This window comes from Aspergillus ibericus (genome assembly GCF_003184845.1).
Source record: "Aspergillus ibericus CBS 121593 unplaced genomic scaffold BO80scaffold_5, whole genome shotgun sequence".
In the NCBI taxonomy this organism is placed as follows: domain Eukaryota; kingdom Fungi; phylum Ascomycota; class Eurotiomycetes; order Eurotiales; family Aspergillaceae; genus Aspergillus; species Aspergillus ibericus.
Window position 1 is genome coordinate 322,492 of NW_020292103.1, and position 24,524 is coordinate 347,015.

A 24,524-nucleotide genomic window follows, 5' to 3' on the forward strand; every position below is an offset into this window, starting at 1 on the left:
CGGTTACCACTCTCCGCGGGGGACAATATCCATTCATCGGCATTCCTCCACCGACTGAGTGGTCAACCACATCCGTCCGGGGACGAAATGGTCGCCCACGTCACTCTGATATGGCCCGAAAATGGTAACCTGGTTCGTCATCACCAGGACCCCTTCCACGTACCCCCCGATGACACCAATCAGTATATGATAGCTGAGGTGGATGGTTCTGCGGGGTAAAGAAGGTGGGGAGATTTCCAAGCTGATTGCCTGCATGGGAGGAAAAGTGACCGCAAACAACTCTTCTTTTCCTTTTCAGTGCACCTGTCTTTGCCTTGCTGCCACCCGAGTCCACATACTACCTATCAGACCAGCACCGATCAGTCTGCGGCCCGTTGTTCGGTTCTGCTTGATGGTTGGACGAGAATCTCATGATGATGACAATGATGGGCTGTTTGTGGAGCCCTGTTTCGCCATTCCTCAATTCCGAGGATAGGCCCCGTGGACTTCAGCCCCTGGACATCACGATACTCCAATGACAGCCGTGTCCTCGTATCCTTCTCGATCATTCCATCGACTTATCCAAACACCCGAATCCCATGGGTCGTTTCCCCTCAGAGCTCAATGTGAGGATTACCATCTGCAGGTGGCGTAGGCATGTTCTATGTACAGTGTATGGAGTTCCTGCACTGCACCTCCCACTTCCGAGACTGCATTCCACCGTCAATCCTTGCCGAAGAGGCCAAGGGAATGAAAGCGAACAATGATCGTCCTGTGGAGATCCTGATACAGTGCACAGTAGTCGATAGTCCATACATCATCCCCTCAGAACCAACAAACCAGATCCATCGCAAGCACTCCGATGCTAATATCAGCAGCATGATCAGAACAAAGAGTGATTTAGAGTAACAAAAGTACCACCTACTGCCGTACTAACCATCTCCTGCCATCCCCGCACCCAAGCCAATATGCACATCCGCATTGGCCGAGTCCCAAAAAAGCACAAGATCATCTGACAGGGGACACAAACTTACCACCTCTAGTCACTAACCTTACCTCCACACATTCGCATCCACGTCCACCCTTCTACCCTCCATCCATCCATACACAGATACATACCACCAACAACCAAATACACAATACACAAAGTATCCCCCAGTCCACGAAGTAAATATGCAAAGTATAACATTAATTACCTTCAGCCACCTCCGCCCCAAACCCAAACAATTCTCCCAACAGGTACCACCCCATCCCTCACTACCTAATAGTATTTACCCAAAATAGCAGGACATGACACATTCCTCCTGATTAAAAAACATTAAATCAAAACTACAAAAGACTATAACCAAAAATAAAAACTGAGAAAGATAAGGCACCCATCTCTACCCACGGAACCAACACACCTGGATCACCATCGACCACTTCATCATTCATCTTGCAACGGGGAGAAGGAAAATCTAAATCTTATATTAGGTGGTTTCGGGGAGAGTGGTCGAGCAGGTTTTCGGCCGGTTGGGATCTGGTTCTAGGAGGGTTGAGGTTTGGGTGGTAAGTTGCTTGGTCTTGGTTGCCAGGTAGGTCGGTAGACTGGTCTAGGTTGGTTTATCGTTTATAGGTCGGATGGCTAGACGGGACTATAGTACTTAGATACCACCCTAGCGATTTTATCTGTCTATGGGGGATTAGAGATAATGGATTTAGGTATTCCGTATAGGTATCCAATTCGATACACGGAGTACTTAATTAATTAATACATGTTGAATTATAGGTACACAAATTATCTGCCCACCCTGCATATATAACAAGAAATTATGAAAACAAGCCTAAACATAACACAAGCAGTACATTACTCCGTCGCCGTAGCCGTCGCCGTAGCCATACAGACATATTCCAGTCCATACGGAGTACGGAGTACATACTAACCAGTTACCATGGCAGCAGCCACCACCACCACCACAACCACTTTCCTCCGTACCCTAGAAACCTACCCAGTTACACACCCCCAAGCACCCCATACAGGGATGTAAGTATCAACCAGGTACTCCGTACCTTGTCTCGGGTAACTACATACATGATACATTCCATGCTCATTCCCACTAGATACTCCGTACATAAAAGCAAACATACTACATACTACATACTACATACTACATACTACATATGATATACATCATTGCATAACAACCGACATATGTATGTACTATCATGTATGTTTGATTCAGCTGCCAGCCCCCTACCTCATACTTCCATCATACGTACATACGTACGTACAGACATACATGATGGATAAGGGGTAAGTTAGTATGATCTGGCTTGGTTGTTGCACGAGGAATTCATCCTTGCAGGGGGGTCGATGGGGTATGATATCAGTAAGTGCCGAGATGGGAGGGGAGCAATCGATTTAGGTTTGTTTTGATTGCTTATCCGCTCGGTCGCTTACCTCGAGACGGAGGGAGGGTGTGTTCCCTAATGCATCGTACCATTGTCTATCTACCAGTAGGGCATGTGCCGACGGTGCGGGGATCGGTTGAGGGCAGCCGGTCTTGGAGCATTGTTTCATCATCGCGGGTTGCGATGCGCAGGGCTGGTCCAATGATAGCGGTCGATAGTGGACTGTCATGAAAACGCCATATTGAGTTTAGGAGATGCAGGAATTGGTCTTATCAGGTGAATTGTAAAAATATTAGCGTGAAAGAAGGTTTATCCCGCTGAATCGCACACCTTCCAACAGCAAGCCAGAGCCACACCACATCGTACATAGGAAATCCCAGAAGAACAGGGAGCTCAACTCCCTAGGAATAATGTTAATGATGAACCATGCCAAGCTCAACCAATCACGGCGCTCAATCCCACATAATGATATCGGATGCGATCTTCTCTGCAAGCATATCTAAGACCGTTAGTATAATACGAGGACGGCAGATAATACACAACTTACAGGCTACCGATTGGGGATGTCCAGGAGGCAGGATCGGAAATGCACTGGCATCGACCACTCGCAATCCCTCCACTCCAAACACTCTGGCCTGACTGTCGACGACGGCCATGGTATCATTGCGGACGCCCATCTTGCACGTACAGGAGGCATGGTAGACTGTCATAAGCGTGCTCCGAATCACATCCAGGATCTCCTCATCACTCTGCACCTGGTCTCCGGGGAAGTATTCTGCTCCGATGATGATCGGGGCCATGCCCTCGCTCCGAAAAGCTTCGCGGAGTCGTCGATACAGCGCGATAGCCACCTCTTGATCTGTCTTTGTTGCAAGCCAATTAGGGTTGATTATCGGCAGATCATCTGTATCGTCGGAGATTATGGTGACATTCCCGCGAGAGGTGGGTGCGACTAATGCCCCGATTATTGACGCATACTGGGCACCATCGTGCGGTTGTTGTTTGACAGGGTCAGAGAAATCTCCGACGTGAAGAGGTACTGGGAGATACTAGCGTGGATAATAGATTAGTTACGCCAGGCAATTGAATTGGGAAGAGCGTACCTCGACTTCGGGCCAGCCAGCAGGGAACCATGAGAGATCATCGACAGTTCCTTCGGAAAACTGGGACCGCACCCTGCTGGGAAACTTTTCAAACGCCAAAAAGTCCGTTCCTTGGTTTGTCAATGGCCCATGATGATAGCCGATGTACTGGACAATCATTTGGAACAGGTATAGAAGGTCGGTGGCGATCCTGGTACTGGTTTCGAGCCCTACTCGGTACGAGGGCCCGAAAAACACATGATCCCACATGTTCTGCCCTACCCCCGGAAGATCCACGATAACATCGATGCCGTGCTCTTTCAGAACACTGACCGGACCGATTCCAGACACCATCAATAGCTGGGGGCTCTGGAAGGCACCTGCGGAAACTATCACCTCCCGTGTGGCCCGCAATGTATATTCCGATTCCCGCGTCCTGACTACTATCCCAATTGCTCGCCGTTCTGAACTGAATAGAATCCTTTTTGCCATCGTGCTCTTGTACAGTGCAAGCGTTGCTAGACGTGGTATCGATGTACTCTTGAAAGCGGCTTCGGAGCTACTTCGGAGCTTCTTGTGTGGGTTTATGGTCAAAGTGCAATACTGAGCACCCAGTAGCGTCCCGCTATTGAAGTCCTGGACCGCGTCAATGCCTATAGACTCCATCCCACGTTGTACCCAGCTTGAAAATGTCACGGGATTGTCGGGGTAGGACACATGCAGAGGCTCGCCACGTGTATCGAACGCCCCTGTATCGAATGCCGCCGAGGCATTGCTTGTACGAAGCTTGTTGTTGGGCGGGGTGAAGTTAGCCGTTCGTTGAAAGAATGGCAGGACTCGTCTGAAGGTGTAGCTATCGTCATCAACGAGTTCGGCCCACTTTTGCATCGCCTCTTTATTTGGCCTAGATTCGAACGGCGTTAGCTCTGCCCTCCGAGAGCCAGTCATATAGATTCGAACCTTTGGTATATCATCATGTTGGTGGCAGTCCTGAAGTGAGTCGCAACTGTTAGTCCTGGAAAATCTAAAAGAGCGAACAGAAGGTAAGGTGCTCATACGATCCTCCTAGGCATCTGCCTCTGGGGTAGTGAACGTTGCGGTAGTTCGCTCCCGGAACGCCATAAGCAATAAACCCCCAGTCAATGGGGGTCGTGCTGTTGACGCTGGCTCCTATTCCCACAATTGCAGCCCCAGGAATCTGTGCCAGAGGGTATCGGAGCTCGTAAAAGTCCCCCGCTTCAACCAGAGCAACACTGAACCTCTGTTCGGCCAGGCGAGCGGCCAGAGTCAAGCCCGATGCCCCGGCACCAACCACAACAAAGTCGAATGAGGCGTTCGCCCCTAAGATACCCTGTCGAGCGCCATCCAGATCATCGGGCGAGGATCCAGACGTCCTTGTGGCCAAGAAAAGCAAGGCGAAGATCCAAAACCCCAGGGAAAACATCCGGCCAAGGCAAATATAACGGCAAAATATATTTGGTGTGGGAAGGAGCCCTTCAGTCACCTGAGGCGTGTCCTAATTGTTAGAACTGGCACAGCTGCACACCAAGATCCATGAGTAAGAATACGTGGAAGGTGATTCTTAGGAAAATATTGAGGGAGATGAGAACTGGCGTGGGACACCTAGACTTGTCTTACAGCAGGAAAGTCATTTCCCCGCCAAACGAGGAAAGAAGATACGATGGCCAGTTCCATTTTGTGCTCATGCAGTGCCAGAGACGAACAATGAACCTTCTCGTTCAGCGCGCGCATTGTAAACCGTTCCGGCATCATGCTCGTTGAAAACAAGATCACGGCATCTGTGCCTGTAAAAGTACAGACCAACCGTGACTTTCCATAGGCATAGGAAGCTGGAGTGAATGTACAATGTCAAGCGGCGGCGACTACCTGCAAAGGCAACATCTCTCTTCCTTAACAGCATCGTTCACACATCATCAATGTTTCTGAGGCTCCTGCACTGGCTACCAATTGACCTTGTCGTATCATCCGATTGTCTGATTCCTCATTACAATCCATCATGACCCAAGGGACATCCATGTCGGCCCCTCGGCCGTGCTTCAGCAACTTCCCGGATTTCAAGCAAAACCCCGATCTCCCAATCAGCGTCGAGTTCAACCGACTTGCATCCCACCGACGCTGGAAGAAAGGCTCGAGGACCTGGTGCAGGGTGTGGAACCTCTGCATGAATATGGAGTATGACAGAGTCATAGGAAGCCATCTGGCAGAGTTGGACGATTGGCGCCGACTGTGCGAAGAGCTGGATTTGCCAGGACCTTTCCCTTCCATTCGGCAGTGTAAAAAGGTATGGTCCGAGGACACGAGTGTCAGCCTATCGGGTTGCTTTGGATGAGTACTGACGATCGTAGGCCTTGTCGAGAGTCTATGTCAACATTGTAGATATCATCGAGTGTCGACAGCTCGGGCAGAAACCAAGAGAGTTCCATACACTCAGGGCGCTGATTGCGTATACCCGGAACTCGGGCAATTTTTTCGGCAGAGCTCAAGCTAAGCAGGACAAATTGCTCAAGACCCTGTTGAGAAAGGTGTTGTGAATCTCATCAGGGATTGAGCTAGGCGGACCGATGTGAACGAAGATACCAAATCCCGCCTCAGCTAGGACAAATCGGAGGATAATGGGACATCACGATATCTTCCACAGCACAGGTGAAAAGAGGCAATATTGGTCCCGTGCTCAGCCCAGGCGCGATCGGTTTCAAAATTATCGGGTGTCAGCAAGGTGTGACAAACTGTATTCGTGGATCAATGAGTATGAATAGAAATGGGGCGCAATAGAACACCGAACACACGAGAAATTACTTATATTACATTAAAATGTACACCCGTATCAGAATCCATCCAGAAATCACAAGGCCTTCTTTTCACCCGCCAGCCGCTCCTGTTCCACGACATATCCGACTGCACGAGCCAGACCCTCGTCCACGGGTACAAGAGGCCTGTATCCAAGCCGGAACTTGGCCTTGTCGCATGAGTAGTAGCGAGTCATGCAGGAGTAGCGAACCGTTCTCCTAGTCAAACGAGGGGTCTTGCCGAGAAGTCCCAACACCGTCTCTGCGACGCCGCCAATGGGCCCCAGGATAGATTCGGGAAGCTCCCACACTTGCTCCGGCTCCACGACCTTGCCAGTCAGCGCCCAGGCAGCACGCGTCATGTCCCAGAAATAGACCGGGGAATCGTTCGTGACGTTGAACGCTTCACCGTCAACCCGCTCGTGGTCGAGCGGCGCGCCCTGTCCAGATTCATACCGGGAGTGGGTAAAAAGCAAGCGGTATGCGGCCAGAGTATGAGCATAGGCGATGTTCCCAACGTATGTGAAATCGAACAAGTTGTTGTTCTCACCGAGCTGCATCCGGAGGACGGTCGGAGAGGCCTTGGCGGAGTGTTCCAGAACCTTGAAAGTAAATGTCGTATCCTTCTCACCATAGATACCGGCCGGACGAATAGCACAGGTCACCATCGAGGAAGGGGAGGCACAGTTGTACTTCAAGACGAGTTCTTCGGCATCGGCCTAAAATGATTACTGGTTAGCACCCACCATACCATGACAGGAGGCATAGCCCACCTTGGTTTCCGAATAATACTCCTGCTGCAAGGCACCCCGGATGAGAGGCCATTCCTCATTCACGTTGATAAGGTCGCTCTGCGTATCGTGCACGACGGAGCTCGAGCTCGTGTACACAAAAGCCTTGCACTTTCCACCCCAGTCCCCACGAGCGCCGCCCGCAACCTCGACCAAAGTCCTAGTTCCATCAACATTGACCTTGCGCAGCAATGGCTTGTTTCCTTCCAGAACATTGGGGGTGGCGGTGTGGATGACGATGTCGGGCTTGACCTCGCGGAAAACGGCCAACATGGACTCTGCGGATGTGATATCGCCGTCGTAATACTCAGCACCAGGCAGTCGGTTGTGGGTTGTGCGCAGGTCGACCACCGCGACTTTCGCTATGCACCGAGGGTATCGATCGCCCAATTTGGGGTAATTGAATCTGGCATCTCCCTGTGGCTTGGGAAGAGCGGCACTGGGATCAGTCTCCGAGGGGAAATTGAGCAACTGATCAACAATGTGCCAACCCAGGAACCCACAGCCACCAACCACCAGGACAGTGCCCAGTTCCATCGTAGGACGTTTGGTCGACATGGTGACAGCAGTGGTTTTACTAATGGACAACTGTCTGGGGTAGGTGATGGGGTAAAATGAAGTCAGATAAGCGCAAGGAAATGCGAGTCGGCTGGCGGATTCGGGGGGGCGACGATGGTTTCCGCCTCCAGAATCTCCGGGTTAAAGCTCGGACCCCCGCAAGAGGCCACACGTGAAGTTTCCATCACCCGACAATGAAAAGGCGAGACACTAGATTATAGTTACATGCTGATTAGGTCTTACGTCCTATAAGGAATGTCTCTTGTGGAACATGACATAGGCAAACTACCTCTATTGCAACTGTAGCCAGATATTCCAATAATTTTCCCCTCAGGTCTTGCTGGGACAATGCTGGCCATAACTCCTGGACACCTAGCTGCCGAGCAATACAACCCACCAATTGTCGTATGGATTAGACAACCAGGGATCTCAAGCACGGAGAAATGAAAAACGATGGCACACGATAAAGAATAGCAAGGTTGTGCATAACAAGGTCGAACATTCTAGGTTTGCCATCTACCAGTCCGATATCTAGAGGTCCGCTGCACGTGTCTCTGGATAGCCTAACCCCCTATGCTTCCCTGACCACTTGCATTAATACGGTTGCTTATTTGGCCATTGATGTGGATGGAGACTTACATAGTCCTCGCTACCGATCGCCGCAACTCCCGGTTGTACTTTTTTCGATCTTCCGGTGTACCCCAGAACAGCCTGGTTGCCTCGGGATTCACAGTCGTCCGGGGGTCGAAGGGGGGATGATCTTCCTCCAATGATGCAATGATTCCTTCGATGTGATGCCGCATCTCGTCGGTCCGCTTTGGGACATAGCATAGGACTCGTTCCTTGGACACCCGGATATGGTAAAAGGGCGTCTCCAAGAAAACCCGGGGTTGTTCTTCTGGAAATCGAGGGCTGACATGGATCAGGACCTTGAACATACCACCGTCCAAATGTGTCATGGGCCGCCCAAAATACGTGAGCTTCCACACGAATGGGTTTTCTCTGACAAGGTGTAGATCAACCGTGATGTTGTTCTGATGCCTAAGGGTTTCAACAATTTGCTCGTACTGACGCTGAAGACTCGCTGCAATTCCCCACTCTTGCTCTTTGGCTATGAGCCCCTCTGCAGCCCAATTGTACGTTTCGTTGAGGATTGTGTCCTTTATCACCCCCATTCGCCGTCTCAGCTCGGGATAGTTGAAGTGGCCGTCCATGCTATTCCCGTTTCCCTCGAAAGGCATCCTCTGGAACTTGGCCTTACAGGAGTGTTCTGCTTCTGCAGTAGCAATAGATTGCATGTATGGCTCGTAATACCACAGGAAACGCCTTTTACGCAGGTCTGCGAATGGTTCAGAGGAAGACCTGTCATCGTCACACAGAACTTGATCATCGCTTTCAGAGAACCTGCCCGCTAGTAAATCGTTGTTCCCCCCTGGCATGATATCCAACGAGGCCTCCAAGGGCTCGATAACTGCAAGGCGGAGAGTCTCATGGCGAATCTCGATGATTGATCAGCAACAGCCCCGCAACTACAGGGTCTTAAATACCTTAGCAACATAAGCCTCCATGTTCTCTTTATCAGTCGACGAATTGGAGTTTTCGTAGCCAGGTTCATTTTCGTACGGGTTTGACGACATCAAACTCTGGATAGAAATTAAAAGGGACTCTAAGCACTGCGCAGAGGACCATTGCTCTCCAGACTCGCCGCGCCAGGTTCTATAAGAACGAGTCAGCCATGCCCACTCAGCAGAAATGTATATCAGGCTACCCAAGAATTGATCTAGAGTTTCTCGGGTGTCAGTAAAGGTGATCACAATAGTCAATATTTAACTCACAGGCAGATTCGCCCAGACGCATAGATGTTCGGGTTGAATCGACTTTGGCCGCCATTATTCGTCAGAGCGCGAACAGCTGGAGCTTCTGTCGGGTACTCTGCGAAGCTTAGCATTTATATGGGTAGGTTTCTGGGTATTTCCACGATGGCTCAATAATGTACCTTTGCCGAATTTGATGAGGAACTAAGGTATCGTGCTAATCATCAACACATGGCCATGCAGGAGGCATTGCCGCTCAGTCAAGGGGTAGAAACTAACCTCGAAAAACCCAAACTGATAGGGAGTGTCTGGGGGTCCAAGAATAAGGGCGCGAACGTTTCTGATGTCAGAGTCTTCATAAGACACAGCGAGTGCTAAATGCAAAGAAAAACACGAAGATCGCAAATCAGCGTAAGCCAACACTGTCATCAACGGGGATTCGACGGAAGCGATCTCCGACTGTCAAGGTGTGGAGTACCCACATAGGTCTGCGCCTTGCTGGATTTGCTTGATTTCCTAGTACCCCGCCCAAGGAGAGACCGGTCGTCAGTCCAGCGAAGCTTGGAGGGATGCAGTGAGGGGCAGTACCCTGGTAATACGAAGGATCGCCTGATCGGACATCTTTATGGCCGGGTTAGTACAACTGAAAGAGGCAAGTTGATGAAGACCTCAAAGTTGATGGTTGTAATAAGAGGTGTAATCAAGGCGGTAGAGGAAGAGACGCGTTGAAGGATGGTAGGTATGACCATTGAGGCCGTACCGTAGGCGATGGCGGGGAAGTAAGAACTCGAGTGTAAAATCAGCTTGAAAACAGAGTGAACGATTTCCAATAGCCACCAACATGCAAGTAGGCAATGAAGACGCTCACAACTGGCCAAGGGGCATAAACTTAACAGTGTCCTGCACCTTTGGCTGGGCGAGGAGGCAAAAGCCTGCATGTGCCGCCTAGACACTTAACCCAAGTGTACGTAAGTAACGATACCCCAGGCGACAGCTCTACATGCAGAAACTAGGTACTAGCAGTCGTATTTTATACACATCTTTGGGGGTCAATCTCGATGTCATGGTTTTGACAAACCCATCAAAGATAATAGGCCTCGACCCCCATCCTAGCTGCGACTATCTCTGCTCCTCTACAGCGCTTCGACGGGCAATAGCTCGTAGCAGTGTCTGCTACGACATCTGGAAAGGGGAAAGGGGAATAGAGGACCTGAAAACCAAGCTAGGTACTAGACTAACAGATGTCACAAATCTTGGCACGAATAGCCCGTATGGAGGTGGTGGGAAAAGGAGCAAACTGACCATCTACTATGAAGATTGAAGAGGTCTAATCCGGCCATCATTAGGTTGCAATGCACACTAACTTCTTCTGAACCTACATACTAGCACTACTGAGTACTACTATTAGTATAATAACTCTCCGAGTACTCCGTAGTGACTCTTACTAAAAGCACCTGCCAGGGGACGAGATCGATTTTCAACCCATGGAAACAACCCCTGTCTCACCGCCCGCGGAGGTGGAGACACGGATGGGACTGGCTGCCTCGGGACAAATGGAGTTGTGACCGACCACTTAAATCACTGACAGGACCCTGGGCCTAATGCCCGTTCGGGAAAAGTGTGTAGAATGACTTGGATCGGTTCCCAAACACAACCAACCCATTTGTTCTTTGCCATCTCAACCCTCGCTCCTCGACTGATCGCAAGTCTTGCTACGAGTTGCTTGAACAGAGGCAGCCAGACGCTCGTCTTGACTAGAAAACTTGGCATGTGTTCCATGCCTCCTATATCGCGTGTCGTGCAGATCTTTCAACACCCCTTACACGGCACCTGTTCATGGATCGACTGGCCGCTGAAGATTTCGATGTTACCCCACCGAGTACTCGTCCAGTAGAAGTATCAATTAACCCAGGCCGAACAAGGAACGGACAGCATCCCGGCTGCCAACCAATTTCCCAGGAACTTCCATGTAAATCCGGAAAGGTGACACTACCAGGATCGGGAATGCTTCAAGAATGCGGATCCTTTCACCAAACGGGACCCATGATATCAAGCTGCAGCCTGGCTGATGCGCTTCTCGGTACGGAGTAGAATGAGTATTTATTAAATGAGATTAACACTACCTTGTCTTTGTGTCACCGTCAATTGTTACACGTCTTGATATTATACGATGGTCTCGATCACATAGGCGTTGTGTTGAAGAAACAACTGGACCTTGATTTCATGAAGCTGATAAGTGAGGCAGAATACACCTCAAAGATAGGGTCGAGCAGGGACGGTTAGATTGATGGATGGATACCTCTCCAAACTGAGGAAGGGCGTTCAGCCACCCTACCAATCATTGTTAAGAAGAGAAGCCACAGTGCAATTCGTAAAGCAAGAGACAGTCTGAAGGGAGCAGGCGAAGAATCTCGACGCATATTTGCATGGATTCGCAAACATGTGTGAGAATGAGCGCAGCGGAAATTGAATATGCCGGCTCTCCTGCGATCAGTACTATGATTTCCTCGGCCAGGGCGTTCGTTGGTCGACAATGGATATTCTGGTATTGTACATCCCTGCCTAAAATACCAACGAAAAGGAGGAGCTGCTGCTTCCAGTTTAGAAGAGAACACCTCGAGAGTCACCACACAATGGAATCTCGAAGAAGCGTATAACAACGCGATGAGTATTTGTTGCTTAGATAGAATCACAACAAGTGGGCTTGTCAGAGTAGCAAGGGTCAGGCATCGGCCTTGAGTGTTAGTTACACTTCAGGCTTTAGTCAGACTAGGGAGCGGGTTTAGGCAGTGAACAATAAGGGGGAGGGAGAGGATGCGGGGAATCGACCAAAGGCAAGAAGAAAATGCCGCGTGGAGAAGATGAGGTTCTAAAATAGCAGCGCGTGGTTGCAAAGCCGGTGAGGTCAGGAGGTATGTATGGAAAACGTCCAGGGATGTCTTAGGGGTGGATTCAAGGCTGTTCATCCTGGAGGGGAGAGCATGCACAGCATCCCATGCCTTCACCTGCCATCACTACCCACCATGGCAGTCGGCATGGTCCTGAGGTCTCCACATCCCTTAAAATTACAGGGTCTGTTTCTGCCAGCACATCAGGTTGTACAGGGTACCTGTCTCCCCTCTTCTTACCGTGAACGAGAAGGTGGGTGCGATGCAATCGTTTGTCTGTTTGTTTGCACAAATTTGCCGAAGCAGAGACCAGAGAGTATAATAATTTCACCCACTATACTTTTTGCTGTCAGCAACAACACCGACTGTGTCTCCTTTAACTAGTTCACGTTGAGATAGCCCCATGCAGTACTTGGTACTGTACTTGGCGACAGTTACCCTGTCTGGTAATACACCTATAAGTGAAGGAGCTATGGAAGCGCCTTCTTCAGGCGGTGTGACGGGCGGTGACCCCTTTCACGTGATGGTCTCTAGCGGGCAACCAGCAACATGAAGCATAGGGGGGCAGAGCGACAACTGCCAGCAGCACACTCACTCTCCCCAAAACACGCGATTTCCTGTCCTCACTCTTAGTCCTTCGAGCCGACACTATAGACTCGTCGCGACCTCACCCTCCCCTGCTCTGCTTTGTCGGCCCGTATCCTTGACCTTGGATTCTGGCCGCCCACCAAAAGTCTCTCGCTGGAAGGGATTAGGAATGGTTGTGATTCCAGACAGCGCTCTCCGCCGCTTGTTGGTCTCACTTTGAGCTCCAACCCTTCCCCATTCCGCTTCGCTCGACGCGGGCGGTTGCGCTTTTGGAGGGATTAATCCCTGAATAGCCTACTACTGTTCCAGTTGCTTTGAGCGATTTTACTGCTGCACTTTGATCACGCGCCCCCGATTCCTGTCATCAAACTTCCCCGCAGGTTTCAGCTACATGGCGTGAGGTGAGTTGCTCCGGAAAGGTCGCCAATTCTCCTGGACAATCCCGCGCAAAACACCACCGGGAAAGGTACCCACAAGGCTAACATTGCACGCTATATAGAAGACGAGACCATCAGTTAAACGCGCGACATCAACGACTCGTATCCCGACGTTTCCAATTTCGCTTTAGCTTCTCCTTTCCCCTCCCCCGACCTCGACAACCCCGTCCCTGACTCTGTTGGCGCCAATACTATCAGTACCTCCGACTCTCTTCGGCACAATTCATTCAACCGAGCTTTACTCGTTCAAATCTTCACCAGCAAGGCGTAGTTCTTCACGGACATGCCTCCCGGCGACGTTCCTTTGCCGGACAGCCTCGTGCCGGGCAACGGGGCTGTCCGTCCGAAACTCAACACCAGCGGTTACGGCAGTGGAAGTTATTCGTCGCAAACACCTACTTCTCCAGCAGACAGCAATATTGCTTTCGACTCGCCCCGTACAAGGACAGGAGGGTGGAATGGCTCTACGAACAGCCCTATTGATGGACCTCAAGGCTCAGATGGTCGTGTGAGCCGCCGGCTGGAATCCGGTCATCCTGGGCCGAGAGACCCTTCGACTCCACGGGATCGCAATGGTTACTATGACAGGTCAACGCCACGGGAGAGGTCCCGTCCAAATGGTCGGCCACCTACAAAGTCCCCAGGAAGTTCGTCGCGGATTTGCAAAAAGTGCAACGAACCACTTACCGGTCAGTTTGTACGAGCTTTGCTCGCAACATATCATCTTGAGTGTTTTAAGTGTGAGGTAGGTTCCCAGGGTCTTAAGAAACATTCCTTCTGCTTTGGTTAACCTCGTTTGGTATAGGACTGCGGTCAAATTGTGGCATCGAAGTTCTTCCCCGTCGACGCAGAAGATGGAAGCGGCCAATATCCCTTATGTGAAACGGATTATTTCCGACGCTTAGATCTTCTATGCCATGAGTGTGGCGGTGCCTTGCGTGGATCGTATATTACGGCCTTAGAACGCAAGTATCATATAGAACATTTCACCTGCTCTGTTTGTCCAACGGTTTTTGGTGCGCAGGACTCCTACTACGAGCATGAAGGCAAAGTGTACTGTCACTTTCACTACTCCACACAGTTTGCACAACGTTGTCATGGTTGTCACACGGCGATTCTGAAACAGTTTGTGGAGATTTTCCGCAATGGGCAGAATCAACATTGGCATCCCGAGTGCTACATGATCCACAAGTTTTGGAATGTCCGTCTGGCTCCGACAGGCCAGCCATTTGAGCCACCCGAGACCGAGGCGGATGCCACCGATGAGGAGCGCAATAGAGTGCGTGAGGAGGAGGACATAATGGAGGAAAAAGTGTACAAAATATGGAGCATCCTTTCCAGTTTCGAAGAGTCGTCCGCAGCTTGCATCTCCGATATGCTTCTTCATGTTAGCAACGGAACTTATATGGATGGTGTTCTCGTCGCTAAGAGGTTTATTGGACATGTTGATGTTCTCTTCTCTGCCATCGATCAGCTTGCGGGACATATTAAATCCCAAGGCATGAAAGGTTTGCTGCGATGCTACGTCTTCACCTAAACTCGGACAATCGGGCGCTAACAGTTGCATGATTTTGATTCTAGATCTGGCTTATGGACGCGAAGCAAAGCTCCTGTGTAAGAAGATAGTTGCATTCTTTGCGTTGCTCTCGAAAACACAGGAAACGGGGGTACGCAAGCTCGGCGTCACCCAGGAGCTCCTGTCGTTGGTAACAGGTCTTGCGCACTACCTCAAGCTTCTCATCCGCATCGGCCTACAAGGAGCTCTGAAACTCGAGAGAGAGCAACGGGCGTCCGAGGGGCTTCATAATTTCCTGGATCACCTGGGAGATTTGGACGCACTTCGACCACCCGAAGAGGAAGAGACGCTTGCAGATCTAATGGCTGGGGTTGAAACTCTTGCTGACCAGCTTTCAGATTGCTGTGTTGCGTGCAAAGAGCCTATCGATGATGAATGTATCATGTTGGGTGATAGCAGATGGCATATGAAGCCACCTCATTTAACATGTGCGTCATGCCAAAAGGATCTAACACATACCCTCCAGGATGCACTATGGAACTCCAAAGAGAAGCGCCCCTTTTGTAGGGACTGCGGTTCTCAAAAGGGACTCGTACAAGACACACAAGTCGGGTTTGCACACATTACCAAACTCCAGCAGTTTGTCTTCCTGCTAAGAGTTGCTCTCGCGCGCCTCCTCGCTGTTCTGCGAGCGGGCGGGACTCTGTTGCCTGTTTCTGGTATGTCATAGTGACCTTGGGATTTTCTCATCGGAGAAAATTTTTCTTTCTGACTCATGCTCTAGACGGATCTTCCACCACACAAGACGGCAATGAAAGTGGTCGCATCCCTCCCGGTGGGGAAGTGCGTCGATCTGCCACTCGATCCAAGTCATACGCAAATGCGACTAGAAACGCTCCTGAAGGATCGTCACTTGAACAAACTGTTGGCGAAATGCGACGCCTACGATCTATCCGGAACGAGCGTACCCTGTCAACCACTTACAAGAAAGCTCGGGCGTCTCGTATCATCGATGGGCCAGAAGGCCGCAGCGTACGACCTGGTTCATCGGGTGGCGAAGGGTCAGATTCGCGGGGTCATGGCTTCCAGATTGTAGAAGAAAAAGATGCCAACGGAGAAACGGTCACCGAGCTGACGTTTGGCAACCAGGATGCATTGACCTTGGACGATATTCCCAGAATTGTCGCTGCCGAGCAAGCTAAGGAACAACGTCCCAACGCCTATAAGCACGCAGGGACCAAGCTAGTCGGCACCACTGAACCGCTTCCCAAATATAATCATGGCCATCAGCGTGGGGTATCTGGTGCAGGCCTTGAGCAGCATATTCTCGAACAAGGCGGCAGAACCAAGAAGTATTTCTCCGAGCTTTCCGCTCTGGAATACTTTATCGTCCGGCACGTTGCTGTCTTGTCGATGGAGCCGCTGTTAGACGGCTACTTCACTCTGGAGGAGCTGCTCTCCTTGATCGAATCGCGGAAACCCACCATATGGAACATCTTCGGTCGCGCCTTCAATAAAGAAGGCAAGAAGGTTGGAAAGAAGAAAGGGATGTTCGGTGTCAGTCTGGATTTCCTCGTTGAAAAGGACGGCACGGAATCTAGTCACGGTGTGGGTCCGGGAGCACTTCGTGTTCCAGCCCTGGTTGACGACGCTGTGTCCGCCATGCGCCAAATGGATATGTCAGTGGAGGGTGTCTTCCGGAAGAACGGCAATATCAGGCGTCTCAAAGACCTCTCCGAACTGATCGACAATAAATATGAGCAAGTTGACATGACAAAGGAGAACCCTGTCCAGATTGCAGCGCTACTTAAGAAGTTCCTTCGTGAGATGCCCGATCCACTTCTGACATTCAAGCTCCATCGCCTTTTTGTTGTTTCACAAAGTGAGTGACAGTTCCTAGTCTTGCGGCGTACCTTGCTTACCTCTCTTGCCTCAGAATTACCCGACCTGGAGAAGCAGAAACGTATCTTGCACCTTACATGTTGCCTTCTTCCCAAGGCTCATCGGGATACCATGGAGGTCCTTTTCGCATTCCTTAACTGGACTTCGTCTTTCTCCCATGTCGACGAGGAGTCAGGTAGTAAGATGGACATACATAATCTGGCGACTGTAATGACACCCAACATCCTCTACCCCAATGCAAAGAATAGCACGGTGGACGAAAGCTTCCTGGCAATTGAAGCTGTTAATTGTCTAATTACTTACAACGATACTATGTGTGAGGTATATACTCCCTTCTATTCTCAAGCCTGGTCTTCGAGTTCTCATTTCTGGTTAGATACCCGAAGATCTACAATCGGTTCTTAGCGACACGAACTTCTTCAAAGAGAACTCTGAAGTCACAACCAAGGAGATTCTCAGACGCTATGGCGACATTGCGCGCGGAAGCTTTTCATCAAAGGCAAGCAATGGTGGCGAAACAGTTACGATCACGAATTCGAACCGTGGGGCGAATATCCCTACTTCTGCCCGCATTGAGACAGATCCCTCTCAGGACGCAGCATGGCAGATGCAAAGCTCAGTGCGTCATGTTCAAAGCCCCGGTGGCCATCAGCACTCAACCAGTGGTGCTCCACAGACACAGACAGGCACAGAACTGGGCCCTACACCCTCGAATGACTATCGTGAACGAAGCACCAGTAATGGTAGCCAACAGAATCCTATCCAAGGCGACGGACAGTCTCAAACGATGCCATACAGGTCTCGTCCAGGTGCTGGGCCTATGGGGGTTGCTGGCTAACTGTTGGCCGCCTGTGCCCTCAACGATACCAACCCATCTGTTACTTCTCTGCATAGTTTCGAAGACATTTACTGATGCATTACCCGCCTCTATATCCTTTGAACCCAAAGTGATTGCTATTGGCGTATTCTTGGGCCGTTCAGCGTTCTTTCGATTTAACAAGGTTGGATGGAGTTTGTTCTCCTTTCGAGACGAGATGATTTCCAGGGTTTACTTAGCTGATCGGCTGATAGCTTCTCCTGATGGATCGAGGCTTTTCTAATTTCCTTTCTATTGCGCACTGACTGTGTGGAGTGCATTGCATTTGGTTGTGAGTCTCGACGCGATTCACTCACTACCCCTTAATTTGGATCTCCAACCACGCGATTGGCTACCCGGCCCTCGTTTCGTCCGGTGTGGCTTGTCAAGTACAATTTCTGGGATTTGGGTGCTGTCTTCGATTCTCCCTACCTTTCTTCTTCTGGCCCTTTCCCACTTGCATTCCAGTTGAGAACCAGCGTGGACCGTTCTCCTGGCATTTTCTTTCTTTTCTCCCTTTCCTTACCTTACTTCCGTCGTGCTGGCGTTGCGCCTTTCTGACTTGCGATCGATCAAGATGTGAGACTATCGAGATCCATTTTGCTTTGCGTTCATTTGCCAGCCAGTCCAAGGACTGCGAAGATACCTGTGCTGAGTCATACGTTCAATTCTTTTCATTTTCCTACTCTTCTTCTTCTACCCCTTTTATTGACAGTTTACCCATACGACCTACTTTCTGATATCCCGAATTGTTCGTGTCTGGTTCTATCACATCCATGTCTCCATGTGATGATGTTTCCTTAAACAAGAGGTGTAATTTACATACAGTTGTGAAAGAAGGGATACCATAGTGCCAACTCTGTTGAAGTACAAATTCTAGTCATACTTCATATTCAGTACATTTTTCCTCGTAAAATGGCAGTGACAACGGTACTAATAGAAGCCTGAATGATTTCAACCCAAAAAGGCGATCTGTATGCTGTATTTCATACCTATACAAGGTACCAAACTAGTTCACATAATGTATATCAAAGCGTCAGAGAGTAGAAACCCCCAAGATAAATCCTCCGTGGAGTAATTATTCAATGAACAAAAGGGGTAGAAGAGAAAATATAAAGGTGAGACCAGAAAGGCTCTGTAGCCAAGAATGGGCTGTTTGATAATTGTGCAAGCCCGATAGAACTCCAAGTGTACACCAACCGCCGTCTCATTATAGTTCCTCGCAAAGGTAACACCACTTTACTCCATGTCCGTCCCGATAAGCCGATTTGAAAGATTGATTAAATTCACCTAATGATAGACACCTTATGCGCGTTTCCGAAGGACTCTGCGGGCCGCTGTGGGAGCGTCACCTCCTGCCGGGGTAGGGGCCCTTTTGGAGGTGGCAGAAGTAGTGTTTCTTTTGGCAGCTGCGGAAGTTGCTTGGCTCCGGGCGATGGTCGTCTTCTTAGCTGTCGCGCTTGATGTCGACGCTGTGGTTGCCTTCCGAGCGCCCGTGCCTGTCCGAGTTGGCTTGGCAACGGTTGTGCCGGAGGACGCGGAAGATGAGACACTGCCTCTGCGTTCGAGCTGGCGCGTTGCTGGTCTTGGCAGCGGTGACCGCATCGCTTTGGTCCCCGTGGCGGCGCGGCTGACGGGTCTCTTAGCCTGTGATGGAGGTCGGTTGTCCCTGATGGATGCGGATGCACTTTTCATTGGTTGAATGCGGGCGTTATTCGCCATTCCGGGGATGCTGGCTGATGTGGATTTAAGCGGGCTCGATGGCTTCAGAGGCGACATGGGTCGTGCAAGATAGGAGGAGTTTGTGGGTTTCTCAGGCGAGGCGCGCAGTGGCGATTGTGGGTATGTCCGTGAATTCGACGTCTTCGGGGAAAGAATTCTGTAGTCTGCGCCTCTCATTTCCTGGGATACCACTCGTGAAGTACCTGCAGCAGCACCAGGCTTGCCACGTCTTTTGGGGTTCTTCAGCACATCGAGGGATTCTCCTGCTGCGGGAGCGTTTTCCTTGTCCGAATAGATTTCTCCGTGGCTGCATGGTCAGTTAGCCAGGCTCAGTGGCGGAGGATAGCTGCAGAAATGAGATATGGTCACGACATACCTTTGCTTCTTCACCCTGCGAGCACTGGGGCTTGCAGCAGAAGCCTTGTGCACCCTGGGACTAACAGAGACAGTCGCGAAATTCCTTGGCGCTTTGGCCGGGCTGAGATGTTTCCTCGGTGACGTATTCTCTTGTTGGGCCCGGAGAGAGGCCATGTGCTTCTCCAGCAGCTCGCCCATTGTCGCCTTACGAAGGGCGATTGGAATGCGGTTTATACGTCTCTCAATGCGTGCCCGGAGATCGTTCGCCTGGAGGGCATATTGTGCGCGAAGTTTGCGGGCGCGCTCGGTGACTATGACAGCGTTAGTAGGTCGCAGTAAGGAAAGCTTGATGTCGGCAAAGCATACGTTCAAGCTGCAGGTTATCAATAAGAGCTTGCTTCTGACTGCGTGTAATCCGAAGCTTCTTCTGGGGGGGGCTGCCTGTAGGTGTCCTTGCTTCGTCATTGTGGGACGCGTCTTCGGGAGACTTGCGTTTAGCGGAGAGCGAAGCCATTGGGCGCAGTTAGGTATAGTCGAGATTGGTAATGAACAGGATCGATATGGGGGAAGTAGTCGACGGATTTTCGTATGATGGGTGGTGGGGAGAAGTTGGGGACGGAAGGGATGGGGGGAGAGAAAGAGGGGAGCGCGTCGAAGGCCGTCTGGAGGCAAGCGGATGGAGGATAAACAAGCGCTGACTTAATTCGTGGGCGGGTTAGTTAGCTCCGATCGGGACGGTGTGACATCTGCGTCCTCGTCGCCAGCAGCAGCTCCATCATCATCCCTCCTCCTCCAACCCCATCCATTTCCTCATCCCTCCTTGCTCCCACCTTCTGCTCTCACACTCTAGCAAAACTCTATCCCCCTCTCAAATCCGATTCCTCATATTTTCAATTTCTAATCCGAATTCCCCCCACCCGCTGAGCCAAGATGTCGCTCGAAGCTACCATGATCATGTCCGTCTAGCCACCTCCATCCCAAGCTCTTTGCGCACCTATTAACGCCATCTACAGTGTCGACAACAGTGAAAGCAGCAGAAACGGAGACTATACGTAAGTGCCCTGTGCTGGACCGCTCCGTGTCGACCGTCGGGTTCCGTTAATAACAGCTGCAGCTCGACACGATGGCAAGCTCAGATCGATGCCGTCAGCGTCATCCACACCACCAAAATGCGCGTACACCCCCAATCTGCCGTCGGTCTCATGAGCATGGGCGGAAAGGGCCCTGAGGTCCTCTCGACATTCACCTCCGACTTTGGTGGCATTCTGGCCGGTCTCCATCGCACCAAGATCCATGGCACTGCCCACCTTAGCTCCAGTATACAAGTGGCCGGTGTATGTCTCATTCCGCTTCTTGAATAGCTGCACTCCGGACTGGCTACGAGATAATGCTAACGAATTATCGACTGATGCAGCTTGCCCTCAAACACCGCTCCGAAAAGTCCCAGAGACAGCGCATCATCGTCTTCTCCTGCTCCCCCATCGAAGAAGACGAGAAGACGTTAGTGAAGTTGGCCAAGAAGATGAAGAAGAACAACGTGTCCATCGACGTGATCGCTTTCGGGGACCTGGAATCCGACCAGACCAAGAAGCTGGAGGCCTTCGTTGAGAACGTCAAGGGTGGCGACGGCTCCAACCTCGCCATCATCCCGCCCGGCCCGAACTTGCTGAGTGAGGAGCTTCAGCTCACTCCTATCCTGGGTGGTGACGGCGCTGGTGCAGAGGGAGCCGGTCCCGAAGGCGGCGATGGTTCCTTTGGATTCGAGGATGCGGCTGAGAACGACCCCGAATTGGCCTTCGCCCTTCGCCTGTCCCTGGAAGAGGAGAAGAACCGGCAAGAAAAGGAGAAGCGGGAGCGGGAGGAACAAGAGCGCAAAGCGAACCTGGAGAATATCCCCGAGGAAGGCTCCAGCGGGAGCAAAGACAAGAAGGACGATAGTGACAAGATGGACACTGCTTAGTGTGGAGAGCCGAACAACCTCCTGGATGATTTGATGCATACCCGGCGTTTTTATGTACTTTCGTTTTGTGCTGTAATTGTAGAAAGCGGTCCACGCTTTTGAACGGATGCGGTATTATATGCAGTCTATCGCCATCGTGATTGTGTTCCATGATACAAACTATGACGCCTGATATGCCATTACAGCCGCAAGAAAATAAAACAAGAACCCCCTACTACCCTTAGAAATCAAACACTACCCCCATTTATCACCCGCCAGGCAATCAATCACGCCCTCCCCCTCAACCACCCCTGCAAATTCCGATCAAACGCCTCACACCTCACCGGCATCTCCAACTGATAAAACGGATTCTTCATAACAAAATCCGCATACAGCTCATAAATCTTCTTCATGACGACATCAATATTCGCCATGGTCGGTTCCGTAAACAACAAGAACTTCGTCCCCGTCAACGTCTGAAAGCACGTTAACCGGAACTTGTCTGTCTCGAGGGATTCGAGGCCCGTGGCGGGCACGCCGGGGTTCGGGTATGTGTAGCCGCCGGCGGAGGCGGAGGAGGAGGAGGGCGTCGGGGTGGAGGTGCTCGAGGGGGAGGCGATGTTGGGGGAGGGTGTGGTTGCGGTGGTGGGTGTTATGGGGGGGTTTGGGATGGCCGCGAGGGGGAGTTTGGGTGTGATGGAGCGGGTGATGGCGTGGACGCTGTTGTAGAGAGTTCAGTTAGCTATATAGATTAATTCCTTTTTGTTCAACTCGATTGTGGAATTTGGTTTGTCGTTCATTGAGGTTTAGGGGAGTGAGGGAGGGAAGGAGGGACGTACCCATGAAACGTGCCCGCCAGGACGAGATAATCGTTCGTGGAGAGTTTGCGCAACCCGGGTTGGAATTCGCGCTGGTAGACTAATCCGCCGGCTTTGTTGATGATTATGAGGGAGAAGACGGCCCTATATAATCCATTTCATTAGCACTGATTCCGATACTGTGAGGGGCGCGTTTGCGACGGACATTGCGGAGGGGGTGGGTGTCGGAGAGTTAGTTGTTCCTGGGTCTGTTCTTTTGAGTGGGTGTTCAGGGGGTTGGCTCGTGTAACATCGGTTCAGTTTGGTGGTAGATTGGTGGGGGATATGGTGGTTAGGAAGAGGAATTCGTTTGGTTTTTGAGCATTCACATCGTAATCGTTGTTCGTGTCATCATAGCATGGGGGTGGGTGTCTTTGCCCGAGACATATTGCGGAGCGGAGCTGGCGCTGGTGTTGTTGGTTGGGTGGCTATACTGCACTTGTTTCGATGGGGCGGCTGGCTTCACCGCCTTGGTTTTAGGGGGTGTTGGCCAATGGGGTGGGATATGTCGTAGCTTGGGGTTGAGCTTTAGTTGGCTGTATTGCAGCGAGGGTGCTGGTTGAGTAAGATGCTATGGATTTGAAATTACTCTCTTTGGATATGTGATACTTAGTGGCAGCTAGATTGTAGCTTTTACTGTCAATGGAGGTGACATGGTACGTCAACAACAGTATTGACTGCTATCCGCTGGAAGATACAGATGCTACTGTGTTAGAATATCCAGAACCGGAACGTTATCCTATTTTATTCTGATAATGAAGTGTTATTCTGGGTATATCTGCATTATTTGGAGGACTGAGTTTTTGATTTCATGACACTTTCTTTCACATCTTGCGAGTTCAAATATAGGGTGTCCGGATCTCCCTTGAGAACAATTGGAATTTATAGCGGAGAGGAGACATGCTCTCAATCAGCCTTCACCTAAGTTGTATTCATATAAAATCCAAAGAAATACAAATCATCACATGGCTCTCGTCAAGGCAAACAATGCACTTTCCATATACAAATCATCAACCCAATCGCTCAACAAAAGTCCAATCATATAACCATCATCTCATCACCAACACCTGTCTAAGGGGCTGCCACAACAGTCGAAACCTCGACCATATTCTGCCAGAAATTAGCCACGATTCCGTCTCAAAGCATCACAAGCAGATATCAAACTTACCGGTTTCCGCCTCTCGCTCACAGGCTCAGACTGGAACGACTCCGTCTCATACCTCACCGATCCCTCCCCACCGCGCCCTCCAGCCCTCAAATACTCCAGGTAGTCCGGTGCTCCCGGAATATCCGTATTATCCGCAATGACTCTGGATCCCTCATGGAAGAGGCCCAAATCCTCGCACAGCTGCAAGTCACTCAGATAGAACTTCTCCCAATGATCGAAGAAAGCCATATCGACTCCCTTCACTTTCACCTTTCCTTCCTCGACGAGCTGCTTCAGTGACTCTGACGCCGGCCCCACGATCACATGCACGATATCCTCGACTCCCGCGACCCGGATCAAGTCCCGGGCTACTTCGGCCACCGTTTCACTGACCTCGAACGTGTAGACGTGGAGACCCTCGGCGAATGGGCCGTGGAGATCACGGAGGATGGCGGCCCAGGCGATGGCGGAGCAGCCGATGTAGGTTCCGAACTCGAGGATGACCTTGGGTGCGGTTTCCATGGTCGTAAGGGCATCTTGGGCGATGTTGAGCTTGGCTTGCTTGAAGTTCATGAGGCGGGCTGTGCGACTGTAGAGGTCCAGGGCTTGGTATACTGCCCATGGGTTGTTGAGTAGGGCATCTTGGGGCTGAGAGTGGATGTATTCACGGACGGCTAGGGCGTTGGTTTGGAGGATCTGAGGGACATCAGTGAGTTGAGGGAGTTGAGGTAGGTTGGTAATGGACTTACGTTGTCTTCGGAAGCCATTTTGCTTGGTAGGTTCAGAGAAAGTGTGAAATGGGGATCTGAAGTGTAGACGATGGTGTATTGAGGAGATTGTATGGCTGTGGATTTAAATGCTGTTCTGAATTGATTGAGAAGGCAAGCGTCTAC

The 24,524-nt window shown here is 50.8% G+C and overlaps 10 protein-coding genes across 10 annotated transcripts; 3 read left to right on the forward strand and 7 right to left on the reverse strand.

Annotated features, from left to right (window-relative positions):
* Window positions 1–2,822: 2,822 nt before the first annotated feature.
* BO80DRAFT_347350 (GMC family oxidoreductase) lies at window positions 2,823–4,896 on the reverse strand (the record flags this gene model as incomplete). The annotated part of the gene is made up of 5 exons (XM_025715416.1): window positions 2,823–2,869; window positions 2,918–3,419; window positions 3,474–4,356; window positions 4,413–4,442; window positions 4,511–4,896. 5 exons carry the CDS (start codon window positions 4,894–4,896, stop codon window positions 2,823–2,825), a joined length of 1,848 nt encoding a protein of 615 aa, XP_025578951.1.
* Window positions 4,897–5,487: 591 nt separating this feature from the next.
* Window positions 5,488–6,004, forward strand: BO80DRAFT_452173 (uncharacterized protein; the record flags this gene model as incomplete). The annotated part of the gene is made up of 2 exons (XM_025721940.1): window positions 5,488–5,754; window positions 5,819–6,004. 2 exons carry the CDS (start codon window positions 5,488–5,490, stop codon window positions 6,002–6,004), a joined length of 453 nt encoding a protein of 150 aa, XP_025578952.1.
* Window positions 6,005–6,315: 311 nt separating this feature from the next.
* Window positions 6,316–7,608, reverse strand: BO80DRAFT_431783 (C-3 sterol dehydrogenase/C-4 decarboxylase; the record flags this gene model as incomplete). The annotated part of the gene is made up of 2 exons (XM_025720765.1): window positions 6,316–6,978; window positions 7,033–7,608. The coding sequence occupies 2 exons, from the start codon at window positions 7,606–7,608 to the stop codon at window positions 6,316–6,318; spliced, it is 1,239 nt and encodes a 412-aa protein (XP_025578953.1).
* Window positions 7,609–7,897: 289 nt separating this feature from the next.
* On the reverse strand, window positions 7,898–10,335 carry BO80DRAFT_421890 (ubiquitin-conjugating enzyme E2). Its single transcript, XM_025718709.1, has 9 exons — window positions 10,011–10,335; window positions 9,905–9,938; window positions 9,702–9,796; window positions 9,605–9,626; window positions 9,444–9,540; window positions 9,377–9,388; window positions 9,156–9,324; window positions 8,248–9,107; window positions 7,898–8,189 (listed from the first exon to the last, which is right to left on the reverse strand). Exons 1-9 carry the CDS (start codon window positions 10,041–10,043, stop codon window positions 8,180–8,182), a joined length of 1,332 nt encoding a protein of 443 aa, XP_025578954.1. The 5' UTR covers window positions 10,044–10,335; the 3' UTR covers window positions 7,898–8,179.
* Window positions 9,976–10,407, reverse strand: BO80DRAFT_204952 (uncharacterized protein). Its single transcript, XM_025714245.1, has one exon. It carries the CDS (start codon window positions 10,358–10,360, stop codon window positions 10,046–10,048), a length of 315 nt encoding a protein of 104 aa, XP_025578955.1. The 5' UTR covers window positions 10,361–10,407; the 3' UTR covers window positions 9,976–10,045.
* A 3,211-nt stretch (window positions 10,408–13,618) lies between these two features.
* BO80DRAFT_347059 (GTPase-activating protein LRG1) lies at window positions 13,619–17,591 on the forward strand (the record flags this gene model as incomplete). Its single annotated transcript, XM_025715402.1, has 6 exons — window positions 13,619–14,080; window positions 14,141–14,843; window positions 14,917–15,570; window positions 15,636–16,733; window positions 16,788–17,074; window positions 17,130–17,591. The coding sequence occupies 6 exons, from the start codon at window positions 13,619–13,621 to the stop codon at window positions 17,589–17,591; spliced, it is 3,666 nt and encodes a 1,221-aa protein (XP_025578956.1).
* A 965-nt stretch (window positions 17,592–18,556) lies between these two features.
* On the reverse strand, window positions 18,557–20,342 carry BO80DRAFT_373966 (uncharacterized protein). The gene is made up of 3 exons (XM_025716579.1): window positions 20,055–20,342; window positions 19,708–19,999; window positions 18,557–19,638 (listed from the first exon to the last, which is right to left on the reverse strand). Exons 1-3 carry the CDS (start codon window positions 20,200–20,202, stop codon window positions 18,915–18,917), a joined length of 1,164 nt encoding a protein of 387 aa, XP_025578957.1. The 5' UTR covers window positions 20,203–20,342; the 3' UTR covers window positions 18,557–18,914.
* Window positions 20,343–20,451: 109 nt separating this feature from the next.
* BO80DRAFT_398999 (proteasome regulatory particle base subunit RPN10) lies at window positions 20,452–22,098 on the forward strand. Its single transcript, XM_025717454.1, has 4 exons — window positions 20,452–20,644; window positions 20,702–20,740; window positions 20,803–21,022; window positions 21,103–22,098. The coding sequence occupies exons 1-4, from the start codon at window positions 20,619–20,621 to the stop codon at window positions 21,646–21,648; spliced, it is 831 nt and encodes a 276-aa protein (XP_025578958.1). The 5' UTR covers window positions 20,452–20,618; the 3' UTR covers window positions 21,649–22,098.
* BO80DRAFT_399003 (trafficking protein particle complex subunit 4) lies at window positions 21,739–22,888 on the reverse strand. The gene is made up of 3 exons (XM_025717455.1): window positions 22,651–22,888; window positions 22,467–22,589; window positions 21,739–22,347 (listed from the first exon to the last, which is right to left on the reverse strand). Coding segments are annotated over exons 1-3 (558 nt in total). The 5' UTR covers window positions 22,653–22,888; the 3' UTR covers window positions 21,739–21,914.
* Window positions 22,889–23,555: 667 nt separating this feature from the next.
* BO80DRAFT_461703 (putative O-methyltransferase) lies at window positions 23,556–24,476 on the reverse strand (the record flags this gene model as incomplete). The annotated part of the gene is made up of 3 exons (XM_025722459.1): window positions 24,381–24,476; window positions 23,653–24,327; window positions 23,556–23,594 (listed from the first exon to the last, which is right to left on the reverse strand). The coding sequence occupies exons 1-3, from the start codon at window positions 24,396–24,398 to the stop codon at window positions 23,556–23,558; spliced, it is 732 nt and encodes a 243-aa protein (XP_025578960.1). The 5' UTR covers window positions 24,399–24,476.
* Window positions 24,477–24,524: the final 48 nt, after the last annotated feature.

What these genes read in the sequence shown, in the direction of transcription:
- BO80DRAFT_204952 (XM_025714245.1), bottom strand. Translation starts at nt 10,360, where the DNA reads ATGCAGGCTTTTGCCTCCTCGCCCAGCCAAAGGTGCAGGACACTGTTA.
- BO80DRAFT_399003 (XM_025717455.1), bottom strand. An exon ending in CTGGCGGGCACGTTTCATGG is followed by an intron (nt 22,348 to 22,466) that starts GTACGTCCCTCC and finishes TCTCTACAACAG; the next exon opens with CGTCCACGCCATCACCCGCT.
- BO80DRAFT_421890 (XM_025718709.1), bottom strand. Translation starts at nt 10,043, where the DNA reads ATGTCCGATCAGGCGATCCTTCGTATTACCAGG. An exon ending in ATCAGTTTGGGTTTTTCGAG is followed by an intron (nt 9,627 to 9,701) that starts GTTAGTTTCTAC and finishes ACGATACCTTAG; the next exon opens with TTCCTCATCAAATTCGGCAA. An exon ending in CCTCATCAAATTCGGCAAAG is followed by an intron (nt 9,541 to 9,604) that starts GTACATTATTGA and finishes TAAGCTTCGCAG; the next exon opens with AGTACCCGACAGAAGCTCCA.
- BO80DRAFT_398999 (XM_025717454.1), top strand. Translation starts at nt 20,619, where the DNA reads ATGTCGCTCGAAGCTACCATGATCAT. An exon ending in CTCGAAGCTACCATGATCAT is followed by an intron (nt 20,645 to 20,701) that starts GTCCGTCTAGCC and finishes CGCCATCTACAG; the next exon opens with TGTCGACAACAGTGAAAGCA. An exon ending in CCAGTATACAAGTGGCCGGT is followed by an intron (nt 21,023 to 21,102) that starts GTATGTCTCATT and finishes CGACTGATGCAG; the next exon opens with CTTGCCCTCAAACACCGCTC.
- BO80DRAFT_373966 (XM_025716579.1), bottom strand. Translation starts at nt 20,202, where the DNA reads ATGGCTTCGCTCTCCGCTAAACGCAAGTCTCCCGAAGACGCGTCCCAC. An exon ending in TGATAACCTGCAGCTTGAAC is followed by an intron (nt 20,000 to 20,054) that starts GTATGCTTTGCC and finishes ACGCTGTCATAG; the next exon opens with TCACCGAGCGCGCCCGCAAA. An exon ending in CGCAGGGTGAAGAAGCAAAG is followed by an intron (nt 19,639 to 19,707) that starts GTATGTCGTGAC and finishes CTGACCATGCAG; the next exon opens with CCACGGAGAAATCTATTCGG.